General features: G+C 34.4%; 1 protein-coding gene across 2 annotated transcripts in view; it reads right to left on the bottom strand.

Moving 5' to 3' along the window:
* Positions 1–23925, bottom strand: part of si:dkeyp-9d4.3 (caskin-1) — a 39150-nt gene that overhangs the window by 9906 nt on the left and 5319 nt on the right. For both annotated transcript variants that reach the window (XM_052545416.1, XM_052545415.1), the window contains exons 2-10: positions 11832–11883; positions 9930–10027; positions 9657–9802; positions 9477–9572; positions 7123–7244; positions 5653–5761; positions 5028–5136; positions 4826–4920; positions 4188–4302 (exon numbers count right to left, since the gene is read on the bottom strand). In XM_052545416.1, coding sequence (XP_052401376.1) covers positions 4188–4302; positions 4826–4920; positions 5028–5136; positions 5653–5761; positions 7123–7244; positions 9477–9572; positions 9657–9802; positions 9930–10027; positions 11832–11883 — 942 coding nt within the window. The remainder of the gene's footprint in view (positions 1–4187; positions 4303–4825; positions 4921–5027; positions 5137–5652; positions 5762–7122; positions 7245–9476; positions 9573–9656; positions 9803–9929; positions 10028–11831; positions 11884–23925) is intronic.

Below are 23925 nucleotides of genomic sequence, written 5' to 3' on the forward strand. Positions count from 1 at the left end.
AAAACACAATGAACCAACACCAGCAGACGTCATGACACCCCAAATCATCACTGACTTCAGAAACTTCACACTGGACTTCAAGCAGCTTGGATTCTGTGCCTCTCCAGACCTTGATTGCCAAATGAAATGCTAAATTTACTTTCATCTGAAAAGAGGACTGTGGACCACTGAGCAACAGTCCAGTTCTTTTTCTCCTTATCCCAGGTGAAATGCTCTGAGGTTTTTTTCTGGTTCAGGAGTGGCTTGGTTCTAGGAATGTGACAGCTGTAGCTCTTTTCCCGAAGACGTCTGAGTGTGGGGACTCTTGATGCTCTGACTCCAGCTTCAGTCCACTCCTCGTGAAACTCTCCCAAGTTCTCGAATCGGCTTTTCCTGACAATCTTCCCAAGGTTGTGGTAATCCCTGTTTCTTGTGCACCTTTTCCTACCACACTTTTTCCTTGCAGTCAACTTTCTATGAATATATTTTAATGCAGCACTCTGTGAACAGCCAGCCCTTTCAGCAATGACCTTCTGTGGCTTATCCTCCTTGTGAAGGGTGTCGATGATCATCTTCTAGACAAGTCTTTCCCATAATTATGGTTGCATGTTCTAAAGTAGCCCAAGAGATACCCAGTATTTAAACTCAAAATTAATCAAGCTTAAAATGGAATATTCAAATTTTTTGAAATACTGAATTTTAAGTTTTCCTAAACAGAAAGTTGAAACTCAATATTTACAAATATTGAAGTTTTTGTGCAATGAATCTAAAATATAAGAAAGTTAGCTTTTTAAATTAAATTACAAAAAAAGAATAAATAATAATAATAATAATGATTTAGATGCACCTGTGTAACCTGAATAATAGATGTATTTTCACATTCTGAAAATTTTTGCACTATATGGTGAAGAGAACTGGGGAGAAATTTGCTTAACTGACATAAAAATAATGTAACAATGGTTAAAAAATAAGATATTTTCTTATATGAACTTTTTTCTTGAGGTGAAATATGACCTGAAAATGTTCTTCTTAGGTTAAGTCAGATTCACTCATCTATCTCAAATTTTTTACATCCGAGTTTTCCAAAGACATTCAGATTCACATCTGTTCGATGCATTTTATTATGCTCATGTAGTTTACAAAGGGTAAAAAATGGCAGGTGTATGATATGATACACTCATGATAAATGTAAATGGGTAAATGTGCGTATTTTTCTGACGGTGTCATGTTTGTGTTTATACCTGTCTCTTTTTGTGGCTCATCTGAGCAGGAGGAGGCTGGTTCATACCCAAATGTGCTGCAGGTAGGCATATTATAGCCAAATGAGGTGAAGAGGGGCTGATGGGTAAGGGGCTGGGTAGGAGGGGGAGGGGGAGTGAGGGGCAGAGAAAAAATGTGGGAGGAGTCACCGTTCACCATGATAACTGAACCAATTGCTGGCGGACGGATCTGTATCTTAAGATAATGTTGGGTTGAGGGACCTGGGTGCAACAGAACGGCAACACCAAAAAACACAAACAACAACAAACAACAAGGAAAAAACAGGAAAGGAAACACAAAACAAAACATGTTCAAGCAAAAATGTCTAACTCTATTGTTGAGCTTAACTTTACCCTGTAAGTTAACATGCAAGGTGAACATGAACTTATGTACACTTAAGTTAATAAAGAAAACAAAATAATAATAATAAAAAAATATATACTCATGCATACTATTTCCACAACATACAGTATATTGCAATGCATTCCCACCAAAAAAAAAACCCAAAACATATTTATAACTGATCTATGTGCTATGCATGCAGACTACATTTTCATGCATGAAAAAGGAAGATAATGGGGATCGGGAAGTGTTATATTTCAATTCTGGCATATTTCAACATTGAAGAAAAAGTGTAAACTAAAACCCAGCAATTAATTTTGTGATTGCGTATCCCAAAGAGCCCCACTGGGAGTCTATGGCACATATCTGTACGGATTTTAACAGTGCAAATATCAATGTTCATCTGACAAGAGGAACTGCACAGTTTGGCCAGAAATTGTGTAATTATATAAATATAAAAAATAAATAATAATTATTATTATTAGTAGTAGTAATAGTCATCTTATTAATTTTAAATTAAGATATATTACTATTTTAATAGTTCTCTGTAAAAAGTATTTAAGAAAATTAAAATAGTAATTTGGCGATAAAATGTGTAAATTTGCTGAATTTTTTGGTGGTAAACTGCAGACAATTCGTTTTTCTTAATCAGCTCATTACAAGTTTGGAAATATGGTTGGCTCATATTGCCCAAATGCACAGTAAGCGACCCAAACTTATAGAACTTATAATCCTGTAGATCAGGATTTACTGCAAACTGAGCCGAGAAACTAAAAAATGGATTATAAGCTGCTTACGCATATATAAACACAGTGCCATGCTTCACTTTGAAACCTACAGCGCATATATTTACTTTAATAAATTGCAACCATTTAGAATTACATTTAGACTTTTTTTTTATTAAGATTAATTGTGCAGCCCTACTTTTTAATTGCAGAAACTGTAGGTATTCCCTAGAAGCCCAGCTTCTCTTATATGGACTGGATCCCAACCAGCCCAACACAGTCTCAAAGGCACAATCCATAGCATTGTATAAATAGTTGTTTGAGAAGTATGCATAACAAATTACGGACACTGGAATAGAAAGTAAAATTAAATAAATCTGAATATATATTCTGACACTGATAAGTGATGTTTCTTCACTTTCAAGAAGCAGCAGCAGCCGCCACTGATTTGCATGTATAAATGTGTGAAAACCTGTTTGCATGTGTGTGAATGTGCAATAGTGAGAATTCACTGATGTGAGTTGAAGAAAAATAAATGGGGGCATGAAACGATGGTATAGGTGGACTCAGAGATGACCGAACAGTAACAGACAGATGAGCCACTCTCATCTGCCCGGTTTGTCACTCCCTCTTTCATCTTTTCAAGCTGACACTTCTAATTAGAATCACTTGACTGGTGATAAAGGACAGGACAGTTGGATATAGAGCAAATGAAGGACCACACCTCCACACACATCTACTACTGGCATGAATACACAATTTGAAATACAGACAACAATGAATGATCAACTATAAAAATATAAGATTCTTCTTATGTAGATTTCATTTTGTTTACTTTTTCAAAACATCTCAACTATTTATCTATTTATTGTTATATGTTTTTATGATGATTTTAAAGTGTTGCTATGTGGTTGCTAAAGTATTCTTTGTGGTTTTATTTAATGCATTGCTATGTGTTTTTTGTTTTTTTACTATTTTTTACTATAAGTATGAATAAAATTATATGTTTTAAAATATACTTTATGTAATTTATACTTAAATTCATTTTTTTTTTCTCCCTTTTTTTAACTTTAAAATCTTTCTGATCTCAAACCCAAACCTTTGAATGGAAGTGTAAGTCAATGGGATTTGTTTCATTTGATCACTTTCTCTCTTCAGCAAGCTGCATAATTTGCAGTGCCATTTATCAGCATGTCAGCGTGTTTATTCCCATATTTTTCCAATAGTGATGTCTGCTCCCTTAGTACTTAGTTGATATATGGACGCTGCTCTACCCCAATATTCTTATATCAGTACCTCAGGACTACTTACAGTATAACTCTTAACACTGTCTACCCTTATTGTATATGTTACTACCACTTATTTGTATTTAATGCTCTCTCTGTGTTTATTGCTCTGCCTATGATCACTGAAGTCACTCAATATCTCTGTGCCCCTCCATGTACGTCTATATCTGTTTATGTATAGTCCTGTTATTGTCAATGTATGTCTGAGCCTCATCACAAGCATTTCAATGTCCAGTTTTCCCCAGTGTTAACTATGCAAATGATAAATTAATGCCTCTTGAATCTTGATATATCTACTTACTTCTTTTATTTAATTACTCAAGTGAATGAAATAAACAAAATGTCCATCCCTAACACACACACACACACACACACACACATACACACACTTGAAAATGAATACATAAACACTCATGTATGCAGAAATGCATGCAACTAAAAATCATTCAAACAAATGCACACACATACACACACACATGCACACACAGACATTTGTCTATGTGCCAGGTAGATGAGCTTCAGATTGACCTTAATGTAATGTGCATATGTGTCACATGACATCCTAGGAGGGTCATGCGGTGATGCAATGGCACACCTGCCCTTTTGATGACTTCCACCATGTTGGACGGAAAGTAACCCACACGGTCATTTCCTGTTCGGTTGTCGTGGATACAGCCCTTCCATCGTCCATCAGAATGCTGCTCCAAGACCTGAGGACCAAACAGAAATGTTCCAGAACGAGCCTGCAGTAGAAAACCACTGAGACATACGGTACATGCACTGTTCCATGTGACAAAACTAAAATCATTTTAGTGGTAAAATGCTAATTACTACATTGGTCTTGTTTGTTGGTTTATTTATTTATTTGTAGCATTCAAATGTTCAAAAGGGCAGCATTTATTTGAAATAGAAATATTTTATAACCTAAGAAATGTCTTTACTGTTACTTTTGGTAGATATAATGCATCTTTGCTGAATAAAAGTATTAATGTCTTTCAAAAACAAATCTTACTGATTTAAATATATATATATATATATATATATATATATATATATATATATATATATATATATATACACATTATCTTTTTTTCACTACAGAGTTTTAAAAAAGTACCTCGTTCATCTTAAAAAAAAATATTCATGCCATCCCTGGGTGTAAAGTTTAATTAAAATTCAGAAATACACACCTTGCTACATTACAATGTTACAGTTCAAGAATTGCTTCTTTACCGTGATGATGTCGCCTGCTTTAATATTGAGGCTTGTCAGGTCGTAATTGTTGCAGTAATCCTTCAGAGCCCTCACTTGCATGGCAGCCGATGCATCTGTATGCAGGAACACACACACACACACACACAGATACCAGAGATTTTAGAGAGCCTTGGACATTTCCTTGTGCAATTGTGTTTTCAGAAACGTTCCCCTATTGTACCTCTCAGCATCTGTTTGATTTCCTTGCTGGCTTGGGTAGTGGTGAACTGGTTAACAATATCCAGCGCTGTCTGACAGAATGTGTTCCTCACCCCAGCACTGATACCACTCTGAAGAGATAGAAAACACATTCACTTGGCACATAGTTGTTACTCTGTAGATACAGAAATGCTAAGGAGCACACACATTCATATATGTGAACATACATAAACTCTCAAACTAAAATGAACAAAAAAAAAAATGTAACAATAAAAATTTATCAAGAATTCTACGTTCCGTATTATGGTTTACACAAAATGTATTATGGTTTACACAAACAATATTAAGCAGTAACTGTTTTCAACATTGATAAGAAATCTTTCATAAGAAATAAATCCACATATTAGAATGATTTCTGAAGGATTATGTGACACTAAAGACTAGAGCAATGATGCTGAAAATTCTTCAGAAGAAAAAATTACATTTTAAAACCTATAAAAAATAATAGTACTTTTATCAAAAGAATGCTTGGTGAGCCTAAAAGACATCCTTCAATAAAAATCATACCAACTCCAAACCTTTGAATGGCAGTGTATATTTAAAAAATGAATGCATACTGTTGGCAAGCAGTCAAATGAATTACTCACATCCAGCAGCAGTCGCACAGCCTCGGTTTTCCCGCAGAGAGCAGCTTCATGCAACGCTGTGCCTGATTTCGTCTGTCGGTTTATATCTATACCAGCCTGGATCAGTAACCTGAACACATACACACAAGAAAACATCATACAAACATATTTAAACACACTAAAAGACTTATTCCACAACACTATTCTAAACAGTACAAAGTTTATTGATCGATACATAAAAAGAATAGTTCTACAGTAATTCTAATAAACATTTTTTAATGTTTAAAATAAAAACTTAATAAGTAATTATCAAGTTGCAGTCTAAAATATGTCTTTCCCCCCATCCAACCAAACACACATTCACATTGATCCATAAACAACCTAATATGTGTGTGGAGTGATGAAATCACTAATTAACGTTGTGCGTCACTGAGCAGTGATGGCACTGTCCATCAAAGGGAAAAACGAGGACATGAGCTTTGAATGTGTGTGTGCGGATCTAATGAATGAAGCCTCCGGGGACTGATCAGACAATCCACAGTGCCTTTCATTTCTCTCATCATCCCCGATCCCTTTGCTCCTGACCTGTCTTAGCACATCAGTCATGCAGTTTTGTGTCAGTGAGCTAAATGCTGTGTCAGGATTTTGCAGCGTCAATGTCTGTCCCATTGTAAAGAATTGAAATGAAAGCAATAATAAAACTATAATTCCTCATAAAAAAAAAAAAAAAAAAAAATCATAACATCCTCTGAATTTTTGATGAGATTTTACATCCATTATTGTTCCAGTAATAAGTTTAAGATGTTTTAGGGTTTTTAAAAGCTGTCTCTTAAGCCTACAAACAGTAATAATAATGACATAGTATTAATTCTTTTTTTGTGGAAATCATTTTGGAGAAAAAAATTTATATTTTCAGAAATCTTTGATGAAGAGAAAGTGATGAAAGTTTGAAACAGAACAAATTAATGATTCTTTAATGATCTGAATGAGTTTTACTGAATTAGACACTGACCCCAGGCTTTTTTTATTGTAGTGTATATACCACATACAATTATGTTCATATACAGAAATCCTTTGGGTCCAAATTGTGAATCATTTCACAAAATCTTTCAAGATTGTAAAAATGATATTTAATCAAATAATTGTAATTAAAACCAATATAAAGGCAATACAACAAATTCTGCTATAATAAATACATACTAAAATACAATATAAATAATATTTATTTTCACATTAAAAAGACTTGCAGAGCAGAGGGAATGTGTTTAATTATCATGACCTGAAGGTAATGCCACAAACTAAATTAGAATTTAACCAGAATTATGAGCATATATTTCCTGTTTTTTCTCCTTTGGGTTTTGGTGTAAAATATGAGTCAGACATAGGTTGTATGCACATAACCTTATTGGTAAGATGTAACATTAATGATGACTTAGTGGTGCATATGTGTAGCAATAAAGTGCAAAAGGGCAAAATGCAGTGAGAACCTACTTGATGATCTCGATATGTCCATTCTTTGCCGCCAAATGGAGAGGACTGATGCCGTTAGGATCAGAAGGCTTCGGTTCTAACATAGCAGCACACATGTTACTGTTCAGGAGCAGCTGCACCAGCTGTAAAACACACAGAAAATATACATACATACTGAACAAACACAGCTTACACAGGTGTGCCATTCCTGTCTGATCTGCTATATATTCATTCTTTCATTCTTTAGATATTTAAAGAGAGAGTTCACCCAAAATGTTTCATTCTGTCATCATTTACTCAACCCCATGTCATTTCAAAACATTTTTTTTTCTGCTGAACATAAAATAAGATATTTTGGTAGTCAAATAGTTGCTGGTCTCCACTGTCTTCCATATTATGGGGAAAAAAATGATATGGAAGTTAATGGGGACCAGAAAGCAATCTGGTAACCAATATTCTTCAAAATATATTATTTTGTGTTCAGCAGATAAAAATTCAGACAGCAATGGAACAAATTGATGATGAGTACATTATGACAGATTAAAATTTTGGGTGAATCGTGCCTTTGATCAGGAATGATACAGATTAATAATACACAAAAGCAATGTAAAATGTGCCATATTTAGCCAAGATAGCTCATTTTCATCTGTAGTAACTGTGTAGGTTGATGTTTAAAGATAAAAACTGTATATACAGTAAATACACAATTGTTATACCAAAATCCTTATGAATGTCTCAGAACAAAAAGTAGACTGAAGGGATGTATATAAATATTTATATGTCCAAAAATGTTCTATTTAATAACCACCTAGATAACCACAGTAATTCAGATGGTTTTCACTTAAATATCTGTGTAGGAAAAGTTTTTTGATTAAACGCTGGCACTGCTGCCCACAAAATCAATCCATTATGTGCAAAATAATGAATTTGTTCAACAGAATTTTACCTATAAAAGTGCACCATATATTCTACTATATATAAAAGCTTTTTATTTTATGCTGTTCAAAATGTTTTGTCAGTTACTGGTGTTGTAAATGTTTTTATGGAATAGCATGCAATAAAAGTCCTACTACCTGACAGATATCACCGTGAGAAATCACACCTGTCTCTCTGACAGCTTTAAGCTCTGTCAACAGCAAAAAGGGATTCGATCGCTATTGTTTAGCCAATCAGAAGACTTTGAGTCACTTTTACCTGTCAGTCACTTTGAGTGTTCGGATAAGCTGACATTCGGTTTGCTGACATGTTTTTGGAGATATAATTCAATATCTGAGTCTGGCTGGAAGTTATCAAAACAGAACATCATATACGGCAACTTTCACACAAAAAATATCTACATTTTTTAAGAACAAGAAATTATTTAATTTTAATATGACAAATAAAACAGTATGTCAATAAAACAAACATGAAAAGTTAGCAATAGTTCCCTCAATGACTCACCCTCCATACCCAGAAATGTATTTCTTCTAGAACACAAAACAAGGCTTTCATGCTTCAGACGGATGCAGAAACACCATTAAAGTATCATACACTCATAAATTCATATATAGCACAAGATCCTTAAAGCTGATAGATTTAAGTGAGGAATAGACTGAATTTTAAACCATTTTCGATGGATGCAGACAACTTCCCTAGCTCTCCTTATTGTGTTCACATGAAAAGCAGTGATTCATTCACAAATGAATCATTCTTTTAAGTAGAATCGAATCCCATTCCCAAATGGGAATTCAGTGATTCAGTTACAATAGTTAACTGGTGAAGATCATCAGTGAATTACACAAAGTAAAGGTTCCAGAAGGGAGTTTTTGCTGTAATGCCAAAAGCATTTTTCTCAGTGTGAAAAAATATATTTAATAAAATGAAGAACGTTTTTTTGCAGTGGAAAGATTCCATGGATGGAATAAAAAGCTCTTCATGAAACCATAGATGCCAATAAAGAACCCTTATTTAGAGTCAGTTATTAAATCTAGCTCTGTCTTTTCACATAAAGCTATCATATGACTTCAGATGATTTTGGTATAGTGCACACATTTTTGGCTCTATTAATATTGTGAAATAGCATCCAGTACCATTTTAAAAATTCCCCTGTCATGTTCCATGGAAGAGAGAAAGATTTGAGGCTGAGCAAATGGTGACAGAATAATACTATTTGGAGGGATCATCCCTTAAAAAAAAACGGTTATGACAATCTCTTGTGCTCATATGGAAGCAATGAAAACCGGGCTGTGAGTGAATAAGGGGTTTCCTGCATTTGGCTGAGAACGTGAGAAGAGGTGTAGTTCCCACAATCCCACAGGGGAGCACCGTTTCTCATCTATCTATCACAAACCCCTGCATACACGCAGACAGACCCGCACAAACACAGCGTAACTGACCGTGACTCGTCCAAATTCACAGGCCAAGTCTAGAGGGGTTTTCCCAGCGTGGTCTCTGAGGCAGGGGTTCGACTGATGTTGGATCAGCATCTCGCTCTGCAAACACAAACAGTACAGTACGGTGAGTATGTGTGTGTGTACATCATGAGTCTAATTGTGTGTGTGTGTGTGTGTACTCACTCCTTCATAATGGCCATGCTGTGATGAGAGGTGTAAAGGGATCTGTCCCTCATCTGATTGGCTGTTGACTGATGACCCCGCCTTGAGCAGCATTTTCATGGGCTCACACTTGCCCTGCCAAGCAGCGTAATGTAAGGGCCGCATCCCTTCAGAAAAAGGGTTTTGATAATTGATTAATCTGTGCTTTACATATACTTACATATGAGACAGTTATAACTAACTGGACTCAATAAATACATCTGTATGTGTGTGTGTGGTGCTGTGTGTTTGTACCGTTCTGGTCTTTGATGTCTACGACAGCTTGTGACTCAAGCAACAGTGAAATCACCTCCACGTTTCCATTAAGAGCAGCATGATGCAGGGCAGATAACCTATAAAACAAAAGCACACAAACACATAATGCATTAACCATTTCTACTGACATTTAGAATCTGTATAAGTTTCTGGAGGGAAACCTGTGGAATAGATTTAAATATGGAAAGTCTCATTGTGAAAGTAACTGGTTTACTGTCCAGAACATAATGGCACATTTCATTGTGGTAATAGTCATTGTTATTGGGTACAATTTTTAGAAATTAAATTAATCCACTGTCCAGTAAGTCAAATATGTATTGAAGCCCATTCTTGCAAATTATAACACAGAATGTCATGAGATAAAAAAAATAAAAAAACATGACTATTATGATCTGTCAAAATTATGAAAAGAACTCTTATTTATAGTATCTTAGAATTGCAAATGCTTAAGTCGTAATTTTAACTAAGATATAATTATGCCAAATTACAACAAATATTTATAAAAATGTCTTAAATTGTCTAAATCTTTTAGCCTTTAGAAATACTGAATAAAAGTGGGACCTACATTATAGGTATCTAAAATAAGTTAAATCCTTTTTTAATAAAATATATTGATATGCTGTTGCATCAAAGAACTCTACAAGCGTGATATTTTGATGAAGTAATAATCATTGCACATTAATTTTTTTTTTTTTTTTTTTTTTTTTTATTCAGTTATACATTTTTATTTCATAATGTAAGCAGAGATACAATTGCTCAAAACCCTAAAGCCATGATAAAATCTGGTATGGTAGCTGTCAGCTAGCATCTGTCATTCATGTTAACATCTAACCAGCAACCAAGATATTAGATATTACTATGGATTCAAGACAACAGACATTCAGGCAGCAGAAGACAAAAATCTTTTGATTTTGACATCTCAAACGATCACAACATTTTTTTTAATGCAAGACGAGTGGTGGCCTGAAATTTTGTGCATTGCAACTGCCCTCAGTCACCATATAACATTCTAACATGTAGCTGAACCATAAAGACCAAAAATATTACAATTTTCTGTTGAACAACATGTTTTCAACATGTATTTAAAATCCAAATAAATAAGGAAAACAACATGATGTGTAGAACTTGAAAGCAGCAACTTGGACTGAATGGCATGTACTATTATTTTGCAAAACATCTTTAGGTGTATCTGTGCGGGTCTAGTAATCACTAGGCCTTTCTTATCATATGGTCTAAATCCTCTTTAAAACAGCCTATATCTCCTCATAATACCCTAATCCTAATATCTAATTTTCCAGCCCAGGTGCTTTCAGCCTCCAGTGTAACTTTTTAGAGAGTCCCTAATCGGACTTCACTGCACTCAACACTTCACTCCGATCCCTCACTGCCTAACTGAGCAGGAGGCTATGACCTACTTCCATGAGTAAGAGATATTTCTCTGCCAGAGCTCCAAGCCACGTGTGTACACACACACACTCACACTCTCTCTTACTCCAATACACCGTAGCATTCTAGTAACAACACCAGTATTCTGCACTGTAGGAATCCTTTAAAAATTCATACAGTACAAAAGTTCATTCTGCATCATGGCCAACTGTCAAGCAGATAATTTAACCATGAAATGAAAACAGACGGTATGGTACTGACGTCACCAAGCACTCTTAGTTTTCAACTCCTTTCCTCCAACCACAGTCATTTGGTTAAATACAATTCACAATCCAATTGCTAAATAATATAAAGCCCTGATCTGTGTCACCTGGAAATATGTCACATTAAGTTGCAAATGCAGTTTCCTGTTGACCTTAATGCAGGCAATAGCCACTGAATAGTCCACATCAGCTGATCTCTAATTGAAAGTGCATGAGTACAAATGAACCTCACCCGTCTGTGTCCTGGAAATTCACATTCACTTTCTTAGCAGCACCCAGGAGCTCTGAAAGGGAAAACAGAAAACAGTTTTGATTAGTTTTAATCATTATAATTGTAAGGAAAAATTTTGAATTAATTTGGCCAAACTGAGACATTTGAATATACAAATTATGTCAAACGTTGATCATTAATATAATTTAGTATTTCTAGAAATGCACCAAATGTCAGAAATACTGGAAATGCTGAAAATATAATATGTTAATAAGTATTTAATGTTGAAAATGTACAAAATTTAAAAATAAACACACACATGCAGTTGACTTTTCAAATGTGATATTCAAATGTGATTTTTTGCTTTGAAGCAGAACCCTAATTAGCAGGTATAAAATACTTTCCCACCATGTTCACATCAAGGTCTAAGGTCAAAGCGAGATGTGGATCAGTCACAGAGGGGATTTCTCTCAGTTGAAGCCAGCAGGTAGCATTTCCATTCATTAAACTCAAGCAAAACTGTTTAATCACAGCTGGTTATGAGCCGCGCAACCACAAATTACAAACACACTGACAATCCTAATCAAAATCAAAGCTATGCATTACATTCTGGGTGATATTTCTATCAAATGTCTATGGCTTGATATATTAATCTCCACATGTGTGTGTCTGTATGTGTGTGTGTGTGTGTGTGTGTTAAATGAAAGCAGTCCAGATGGAAGCCTTCTCAGAGTGTGAGACAAGCGATGGGGGAGTAGAGACAGACAGAAAGTGAGAGAAATTTACAATGCAGGAAAATATCACAAAACAGTGAAATAAACAACCTGTATGTGTGTGTGTGCTGCTTATTTGACCTTAAAACAGTCTTATTCTACTAAACATGCTTATGAAGCTATTCATTACGCATAAATGATATTATTATTCATACTTGCTGATCACAGCCTAATCAATTATGCTTATGACTTGGTGAGGTTGATGAATTAGTTAATTAATTTCCCTATTCAACATTATCTCTTGAAAACTGTAAATTAATAGATACGTAATTAGAGCACATTTAATATACAATGACTAATTAAGCATCTCATTTTGTGCAAACACACTCCCAAGACATTCTATCTAAGTCACCTTCAGAAACACTACGGAATGAAATGATAAAAACGCAAATGAGCATTTCCATGACAACTCAATGTCACTATGATGCTAATTAGAGAATGTGACAGAAATGGCAACGCCTCACCTGGAGTTGCTATGCAATGTCTCTCTAGGATCATGATAAATGATGAAGTTATGGGTAGAAACATACATTTTGTATACATTCACAAACTGGCACCCATACAGTCGCACAGCATGAGGTGTTTTGGAACTCGTTCATAATCCTTCCATGTGATGAATTATTCATACCATTATCACTGCAACCTCATTGGTCCCTGTTGCTATGGAAACCTTGACCTTAACCACGAGTCATGACAATAACAATCGGTGTTGCCCAGTCCCTGCTCATGAGCACACAACATCGCCTGTGTTTCAAAAATTCTTTAATACTCATCTTCCCCTTGGATCCTCTTTCAACCGTGCATTTGGTTAATTCACAGCTTTATGCATCAAAAGACCCAGCTGGGGTGTCCCAGAGTGTCTAAGACTTGGAATTCTTCAGATTATCTAATCCATCATCTGCCGTGGCAAAATTCAGAAATCCAGTTTTTGATCATAAACATAACAAGACTTCTCCCTAAGCAATGCTCAAAATGTACAGAAATCCCTGGCAAATGAACAAATCCCTCGCTGAGACGACTCCATGTTCCCAAGTCATTTTGAAGATTAGTTCAAATTGAATGAATCATTCATGAATGAAACATCACTATTCCCTGTCCCCTTTTCCAGAATAGAAAACAGCTTGTTCCTCCGATAATTTGCCAAAAAAAAACACCTGTTTGATTTTGATTATTATGTCTATTACTCTGAAATCATTTATTTTAAACCCATATTAGTTTAAACTTATGATATACAGTTATCTGAACACACACATCCAAAGCATGTACACAGAAAGTAGGTGTCATATGGCATGTGAGTACTAATAAGTATCTTTCATGTCTTACAGCGCTTAAATTCTCAAATACACATACGTTTATGTTAAAAACCCACACAAGTTACAAAAGGACAGTCTGTTATGTCCGTGAAGGTAAACAGCTGGGAAAGAATTTTCATGTTTATATTAGATCTGCGTATTAAGTAACAGTATAATACTGCTGTCTATGCTGATAATATAACCAAAACAAAATGAAAACTTTTCTTACATGAATGTCGCTCTTAAATGCACTAGAGTGAAGATAAACATGGCAGATTGTGTGCGACTCACTTAGGGCGGGGTCTCTGATAATACGGCAGTTGTAGGCGGGGCTTGTGCAAAGTGACATCACTTTGCACAGATTTTGCAAACAGTTTGTTCTGAGACAATGCTTATGATTTATGGGGATTAAAAATTATTTATAGGGTGCTTGTGTTCACACTGCCAACACACATATGTTCAAACAACATGTAAAAGGAAATGTGCCCTTAAAAATCATTTACTTTCCCATGTTGTTCTAAAATGAGAGGAACACAAACCAGGAAGTTTAGCAGAATGTCTGAGCTGCTCTCTTCCTTAAAATGAAAGCAGATGAGGACCAGATAGATGTTGTCAAGCACTATAAAATTAGTTTGTATGACTAAGTATATTCTAAGTATAATGGTATGTGTGTGAAACAGACTGAAATTTCACAAGTTATTTAACTAAAATCCTGTCGACATCCATGGTCACCATTCACTGCCAGTTACGAAAAAAGAGTGGCCTGGATATACTGGTACACTTTTGTGTTCTACAGAAGAAGAGATTAGAAAGGCATGAGGGTAGGTAAATGTCAATTTATATGGCCTTGCATGATGCCCATCCCTGGATGTGATGCTTCTGGGCACATGCCCAAATGCCCATATGCTTAATCCAGTTAGGATTGCACAGAAGTAAGATACCAACTTTCCCATACAGAAATTAGAGTTCAAGTTTTTATTTAAGGCCTTACAGCAACGCTGAGCTGTCATGAACCAGTTAAGTTCATTAGCTATGCAGTGCACTGATAAATCAGAAAGTCACAGATGGGAAATATAAAAAAAGTACTCCAACAATTCCTTATATTCGTACAGTCTCTTCAGCAACACTAAGACCCTTGAAGCTGCTTACAGCTGAAATTAACTTGTTTCATAATTGATAACAGAGTAATTGAACTGAACTGAACCATCACTGAACTGACTGGAGCTGAATAATGACACTATTCAAGAACTGCTTTATAGCTGTGTTGTGGATATATGATGTGGATTCACCCTTAAAAACAGAACAGCACTCTCATTCTCTATTTTTTATTAATGCAATTTTTTATGCATAAATAATTAAATCAAACAGTAATGAGAATCTAATGCAAAAAGGGTCTTACAAATGTTTCCTCATGCAAAATATATATTTTAAGTCCTTTACCCCTTCCCATTTTACCAGATCCTCTTTCTTTGACAAAAATCACCTGTAGGATGGAGATTTCATAATTTCATCCAACAAAATAGTGGACAAAATTTTGATGCCCTCATTGCCCTCTATTAATGGTGAAGAAGCAGTATTTTTTTTTTTTTAAAGGATTAACCATATGGCTAATTGGGCACATGCCCAAAAGACACCATGCATGGTCACACAACTTCCACAGGACAGTCATTATTTTTGAATTTACAACTGCTGCTGCTAGTTACATTAAAAAATGGCATGATTAACTTTCAAAATGCATTGTTTTGTGTAGCGTATTCTTGACTTTGTACGAAATCTTGCGCTGCATGACAGCACTGAAGTTAATTGCCAAGGGTCTCGCCTCTTGTTAACATTCAGGGGCTATTGTGCTTTAATGTATTCTACTGGTCTCTAGGACTTAAGAAAAGAGGATAATCGGTGAACTGAAGCAGTTTTAAAGTCCCTACATTGTCCTTCATTCTGTTAGTAATTAAGTAATCAATTCATTTACAACCCATGACACAGATGCCTAGACAAAAAGTGACTGACATCAGCTCCACAATCGCAGATAGATTCTAAATCAGATACACAGCCCTACAGGCACTAACTACTGGAGATCCAAATGACAGTAACGAATCAGTATATTGATACTCCACTGTAATTCATCTGGTGTGGCTTACAATAGGAACATTATGGATAACTGCTCGTCAGCCAGGATTTACTTAGGACAGAGCTCAGAGATAATTCTTTGGAAGTCCCCATTCCAGCCAAAAAAAAGAACAAAGGGAATTCCGACTTTCTTGCAATATAGAGTAAAAAACTCTGTTTGGTTCTTTTCTCGCAAATCTGAATATAGAACATTGTTTGTTTGTTTATTTGTTTCCCACAGGGAATTAAAAAGGTAGTTTCAACTTTTTATCTCACAATTCCAACCTTTTTTCTTGCAATTGTATTTATACAGAATGTCACAATTCTGACTTTTCTTCTCTTATTTGCCAGAAAAAAGTCAAAATTGTGAAATATATACTCAGAATTGCAAGGAAAATCTGGATTGTGAGATATAAACTCAAAATTGTAAAAAAAAAAAAAATTGTTAGACCTAAAAATAAAACTGAGAATACTAATGATACTAATGTACATAATTCCTAATGTGACAGATTCCAGTGTTTTTTTACTAGGTTATAGGATTTAACTAATATAACTGGTTTCTTGAAAGCTATATAATGCTTGTTGGGGGTATATATATATATATATATATATATATATATATATATATATATATATCCTTGTTTCATGTTTGAAAGCATAAGAATGGAGAAAAGCACCACTGAATACTCAAGGACCTCAGAATGTTCAACATTCCGGTCAGATGCAACATTAATCTGTCAGCTCTATGATATAGATGCTGGACCTCGGGATGGGGTGAACACAGAACATGACTTACTGAGCTTCAAATCCCCCACGGGGACGGGCTGAGACTTATCCAGCCTTATCACTGGTTATGAAGATACTGAAGGATACAACACTAGAGACACAAGAGAGATGACAAGAGCTGCAAACCTTTAATGCAACTGACACTGAGGTTAATATTCCCAAATCAGGAATTAGATTAATGCTTCTCAATGTACTCCCCCAAGAGGAAACAGAAAAGGAGTATCTTTTATAGCAGTGGATAAGGTTCACTCTGGAGACGTGATATGTTACACAGGTGCACACCTGCACATTTCATAACAAAATCAAAAGAAAGGGAGGGGAAATGATATTTTGACTAAGGAAAATAAAACCAGTAAGATTTTTACGTTGGGCCACCATTTTCATGACAATAAAACCTCAATAGTCATTAATATAATACAAAATAAACAAACAAACAAACAAAATTCCGTCCCCATTAATGAAATGCTACCAAAATGCCATTGTTTCAGTTGTTTTTATACACAAGCACAAGTTTACGAAAAATAAAAAGGCATTTTTCCCCATTTTAGACTGAAATGTCACGTTAGATTGACCCTTGTAATCAATGCATGGCACTAATGTAATGCTAAAAAATATATGTTATTTCAGTTGTATTCAATTCAATTCAATTAAATGAGAAATGGTTTACAAATACTTTCCTAATACAAAGTATAGTGTTAAGTGTCAATTGAGATTTATACATTATCTGAAAGCTGAATAAATAAGCATTCTATTGATGTATGGTTTAATAGGATCGGACAAGAAAATCTGGAGGGTGCAAAAAAAATCTAAATAGGAAATTTACAAAAATCTTCATGGAACATTAATTTAATTTAATTTAATTTAATTTAATTTAATTTAATTTAATTTAATTTAATTTAATTTAATCTGAAAAATGTTTACTTTATGTAAAATAGAATGTATTTTCTACCTCATTTTAGACTGAAATTTTGGAGTAAATTATTTGAGGAATTAAATATTTAATTCAGAAAGCACACACATAATAATGGAATTCCACCATGCCTGTTTTTTTTAAGGAAGTAATTTAATCTTTCAGCACTGAAACATAATCTGGGACAAGCACAGTAATCTGACCAACACACACATGCACACGCACACGCACACACATCATCTCCCTCCCCCCATTCTCATGCTTCAACCCGCAGCTATAATTATAGATATTTAATGATTATCATTTTAAAATGACCTGGAAGCATGAGTGCAATAAGTGGACAGAACTGTGAAAACCGTGCTGAACATATACTGCCACACTTAACACTACACTCCTTTTGAATTCTGTGAGTTATATTTGGTTCTTTGTGTCACAGCAAATGTACCACGGTCTTTTCAATACCAACAAAAAGGACTAGTGTGCACTGCATATTTACGCACACTTTCACAATACACACACACAAACCCTCAGCATCCCTCAGCATCATCTTACTGTGTGCAGTTTAAAACAGCCATGGCCTGAAGCTTGAGCAGGCTGACTGTGAAAAGAAAATGAGAGAGAGAGAGAGAGAGAGAGAGAAACATGGAGAGAACAACAATTTTCTTCCACTAGTTTGGCTTCACGTGCCATACACGTGACTGTCAGTTTCACACTAGACTAAAAATATATATGAGGGAACCCATAGAACAGAAAAATCGCATATATTTCCAATGTTTTTCCAAATGGAGACTTGTGTGAAAACATTTATTCTGAAAAAAGAGGGGAAAAAAAAACTATAATCTACAAGCCTTATGTCTCATGTCTCATCATAAAAGCCAAAAAGTTGCAAAAAAGCTCACATTCTATGAAAAAAAAAAAAAAAAAATGCAAATGTGAGATAAAAAAACAGCTTTACTGAGTAACAGCAAATATTTTAGCCACAACATGACTTCTTCAGCACCTAATTGATTCATCTTAGACAAAGTTATATCTCATATATATATATATATATATATATATATTTTTTTTTTTTTTTTTTTTTTTTGTCCCAATTACTAATTATGTATTGTGACAGGACATTTTGTTAATTGCTTTGTTTCTATTTCTGTGGTGTTGTGCTGAATGGCCCCGCCCACCATAAAATCTCACTGGTCCAAAAATTTCTTTTCAGATGTAAAATTATTTGAATTAATTTTTTAAATATTGTATTTAACAGTGAAGTTCTTTGTGGAAAAACAACATTACCCATGATCCTGCAAAGAACTGTGTCGAACAAATGGCGGCAAAATTAAGCTTTGCGAATCTCTAAGCTCTCAAACTAATTATACATTTGTGTATATGTGATGAACATAAAATGTATGGTTTCTATACATATAATCAACATCTCTAAATCAGCAGTTTTATATTTCTCCACCGTTTTTTTTTTAAATATCATTCACAATACCTCGTAGCTCTTAAGTAATCTTGACATCTTGTACAATTTTCAAATACTTTTTTGCTTCAAATTAATATTTGTAATGTTGTGAGTCACCTGATTGGGGTTTGTTTCGTTTCACGGTTTATAACTCTTTAACAAAGACTCTTTGAGAAAAATTAACTTGAAACATACTTCCAGAAACATGCTGATGGGAAAGAGAGCTGGCAATGTTGCACTCTTTTAAACATTAAATATATGCTGATTGGCTGTGATTGTCACATATTACTTGTATTTCACAGTGATGTTGTATGTGTACCGCAATAAAGGCACAAGTCATTTAATATAACTAACATTCAGTTTAACAACAAGAAAATGCAGCATCAGATCTGGAGTTTTAGCAGGAACAGTGCTGTCGTGTTCCTCTGGTCATTTCTCGTCACCTCAGGGATTAATTTTGTCCCTCCATCAAATACACACACCAACACAAAGCCTTAAGAGGATAAAAACATGGATGTGCAATATGTCAATGCCCAGACACATGACTCTAGTTGTTCACCTCAGCTGTGAGAACAACATGAAACATGGATGCAAAAACAATCAGAAAATTATTCCCTTAAGCATTAGACCTCACATAGTATTTGACAAGCAATATCACAATATTTTCAATATAAAAATATTTTGAAATATGAAATGAAATACACTACAGGTCAAAAACTTGGTATAATTATAATTATGTTTTATGTCTTATGCTCATCAAAGCTTTATTTATTTTATTGTGAAATATTATCACAATTTTATTTTTGGGGTGAACTATTCCTGTAAATGTGTACTTAAATACACGTTTGGAACAACATGAGGATGAGTAAATGATTATATTGTGTCAACTGTTCCTTTAAGAAAATAACAGAAGCATATTTTCAGATATTGTTCTTTTCCCAAGCCCAGAATAAACCCACGACAGCTTTGTAAAACGACACAAGCGGAACCAGCACAAGTCAACTCGCTGAAGGCCTGCCTTCTTCTGTTTTCATCTCCAAGACAAGACCTGTCAAGCTCAGCTCAATGCAGCAAAACATGTGATGTCCAGACTTCAGATGACCTACCACGACCCCTGGAATATCTTACTAAACATTAACATCAACAGCTACAGGTGCTAGACTATACACATACTAGTCAGACACTGTTTCTGCTGCCTGCTGTGCAAGGAAATGCATGCGTTGTTTTCCTGTACTTCTATTTCTCTTAGCATGTGGAAGGAAAAAAGTTTTCATTTGCACTTGTGAGTAAATAAACAAAAAATATATTTTAAAAGGGGTGGGGATTAGATCAATATTATGGCCTAATTTAATAAGTGTCAACATGTCATCCAGTTGCATAAAACACACAAGCATTTATCAAGAGTTACCATTTTTATATACCAAGTAGTAATAACTTTGATATTTAACATACTGAATTAATTAATTAATTAATTAATACCTACAGTCACCATGTTTGTATAACCAGTAGTATTTGAAATAACTTTATATAAATAATATATAATATATAATATAATTAATATATAAATGAACATTTAATTAATACAGCTACCATATTGCAGTCTTTGAAATTAATATATATATATATATATATATATATATATATATATATATTCAATTTAATAAGTATATTAATTAATTAATACAGGTAGCATTTTTGTATAGCCAGTATATATTTAAAATAACTGTGAGATGTACCCAGTACTATATGAAGTAAAGTTGGTATTTACTTTCAATCCATCGTGATTGTGTCCAACCAATCAATTATATAATTTATTTTGCAAATAATGTCTACTACATATCAGCAGTGTCACTAGAATGTCACAGTGAAGTTAAGGAGTCAAGTCAATAGAACATATATATATATATATATATATAGAGAGAGAGAGAGAGAGAGAGAGAGAGATGTTTTAGAACAAAAACACTGATACGCAGAACAATGACAAAGCACAAGGACTCACAAAGGTTAAGCACCCTCCTCAAGGACACAAGGGCTCTGGTCAAAGGAAATGGCCTGTGCAGGAATCTGTGTCACCCTGTTAAGAGCGCAGGTTCATCCTGCAGCACCGCACACACTTGGCCTTGTACATACAGATGAATCTTCAGCGTTCACATTTTCAGCTCCACATTTGGCCTCAAGTCCAATGAAACCTCCTTGTCTGGGAAAATTACAGCCCAACCAATCAGTGTCAGCTGTAACTGGGGACGGATCAGCTCGAGTTTACAATGCGAAGATCTGACAATGACAACGACAAAACCACTGCTGAGGAAGCCATCGTAAAACCCACTTTAGCACTGGGTTTTACAGATCTGACAGTTATGAATGCATGTAATGAGCGGGATTAAAACATTAATAATAACTCTTGCTTGATGCAAGCAATTCAACTGCTGCTAAACAATCTTGATCCATCTTCTGATTTTAACTACTTTCCAAGGTCAGACAGCGTTCAAGAAACCAAGAAAATGTATAAGTTCTTAAAAAATGTTTGAATAGACAAGGTTAACTCATAACCTGTGGCCTTACAACTATTTACACTTAATAACCACACTAATAAAAAACACATGCCAATAGATAATTTCAGTGCATTTTTTTAAAATGTTAACTAGTAAATAAAAAAAAATTGCTAGTATTTTAAATTTGAAACATATTTTTCCAATTTACAATTACAGTATTTTATTAATATTTTTAATTAGCTTATATTTCTATAAAACATGTAAAAAAAAAATTAGCTTAAGTTTCATTCATTTTTATGAGCTTTTTTTTATATGTCTAATTATTTTAATAATAATGATTATTATTTAAGATTTAGCACTTAATTTCTGTTCATTGCCAAGGTAACATTTTAATGTGTCATGTAATATTTATTTAACCTTTATGTCAGTTAACAAAAGCATTTTTAATAGTTTTAGCTTTAGTTTTAGTTAGCAGTTTTAGTTTTAGTTTTAGTTAATAACAACACTGATCTTAAAGTTTTGAGTTTTTTAAACTTCAGAATACAAACATAATAATTTAAATTCCATTAATATAGAGTAAACTATTTAAAAATGATGAATTCTCACGGTTACACATCTGTAGTAGTCACAATGTGTCAGAGGGTTGAATGCAAACAATGTAAATGTACTATTCTCCATTGAGTTGAATTACTGTAGTGTGTTTCCAATATATATTCCCTAAAAGTAAGTTACATTTACAAAAAGTCCTGTCAATAAAGTTCTGCATGATGCGTGTATTCTCCTTTGGGGTGAACTAAATGGTATTTCCTTCTCTGTCTTTCCCTCCCTCTTCCTTTTTCTGTGAGTGCATTGATGTTCATGGCTGGTTGAGCTGATGTGTTCTGGCATTTTCTTTTCGCTGGTTTGGGAATGTCCTGCTTACACCATACAGGATGGCTAGAAAACACACACACACAAACAGTGCAGAAATGAGGCCCTAAGAGGAGGCACAGTTGCAGAAAAACAGATACACATGATGTTAATAGATGTAACTGTAGTCCAAAAACATCACTCAAGTTTGAGTTTCTATAAATCTTTAACACAATGCCTGCTCCTGTTTCACATAATCATACAGTAGATGTCAATTCATCCCACAACAGTAGGGATTTATCTGATACAGAGGAAACATTTCCAATTGTCAAGCTTAGGTTTTATTTTGTTTATGCATGGTGAGTCAGTGCTGGAATTTGTTATTTGTAATATTTTGCTGAGTGCTCAATGAGGTTGTTATCAGTAGCAGAAAGCATCAGCATTTTTTTCTGCATCTCGCTATCTATTGTACTAAAATCACAACACAAAATGCAAACAAATGTGCCACCACTCCTGATATAGAACCACTGATGTACAAATGTGATTTTGGTTCATTAAAACAGAAAGATTACAACAAAAACTTAAACAAAGTATGTCGACTTTTTCCAGTTTAGGAATCTCCTTCTAATACAATACACTACAAAATGTCGCTTTTCGAAAAAAAAGACTACATAACTGCATTTAGTTGAAATAAATAATGAATAAATACAATTTCTTTCACAATATACTCCACTGATCCAATGCAGTATTTTTTACGGACCCTCAAAGGTCTGTGGACCCTCAGTTGAAAACCATGGCATTAGACTTGACAGTCAATTCACAATCCAACAACATCCACTGTCCCCATCATTTAAAGTGACACTCATGCATATAACCAGTCAGAAAAGTCTAATACTCTGCTATCCTCAAATAAGTTTTCTCTAGTAATATTTTATGATGCAACAATCAATTCTTCATTTAATGGATATATTAAAATACTATATAGATGAAAACATATAGAGACAAGCAAATATTCTAGATATAAATGAGTATTTAAAACTATTACAAATGCTGTTAGCTGGTAAACTATCAAACATCTGGTCCACTTGGATTTTCTTTTTATCTCTTAATACCTTTGGGAAACATGTGAAAATTAAATCAGTGACAGAAATATACTAAAAATAGGTCAAATGTGCCACCTCATGTGAACCTGTTCCAGTTGTGGATTTTTGAGAATCATTTTCACTGTGAACAAACAATTTTGAAATGCTTTGATTTTTCCCTTTTCCATCTGTTCTGTTGCTTGAATTAATCTGTGGGTGGCTTGTCATTCATAAAAGACTTGGAATAGCATGAGAAGGAATCAACTGTTTCAAAATCTCCAAATGTTCTGTGACGTGGTAAGCGTAATTCAAATTTTACCATGCTTAAACTGACTTGAAAGCCACTTACTGCCCTATAATCTATTCTAATGA

Source organism: Carassius gibelio, chromosome B1, assembly GCF_023724105.1.
Source record: "Carassius gibelio isolate Cgi1373 ecotype wild population from Czech Republic chromosome B1, carGib1.2-hapl.c, whole genome shotgun sequence".
NCBI classification, from domain to species: Eukaryota; Metazoa; Chordata; class Actinopteri; order Cypriniformes; family Cyprinidae; genus Carassius; species Carassius gibelio.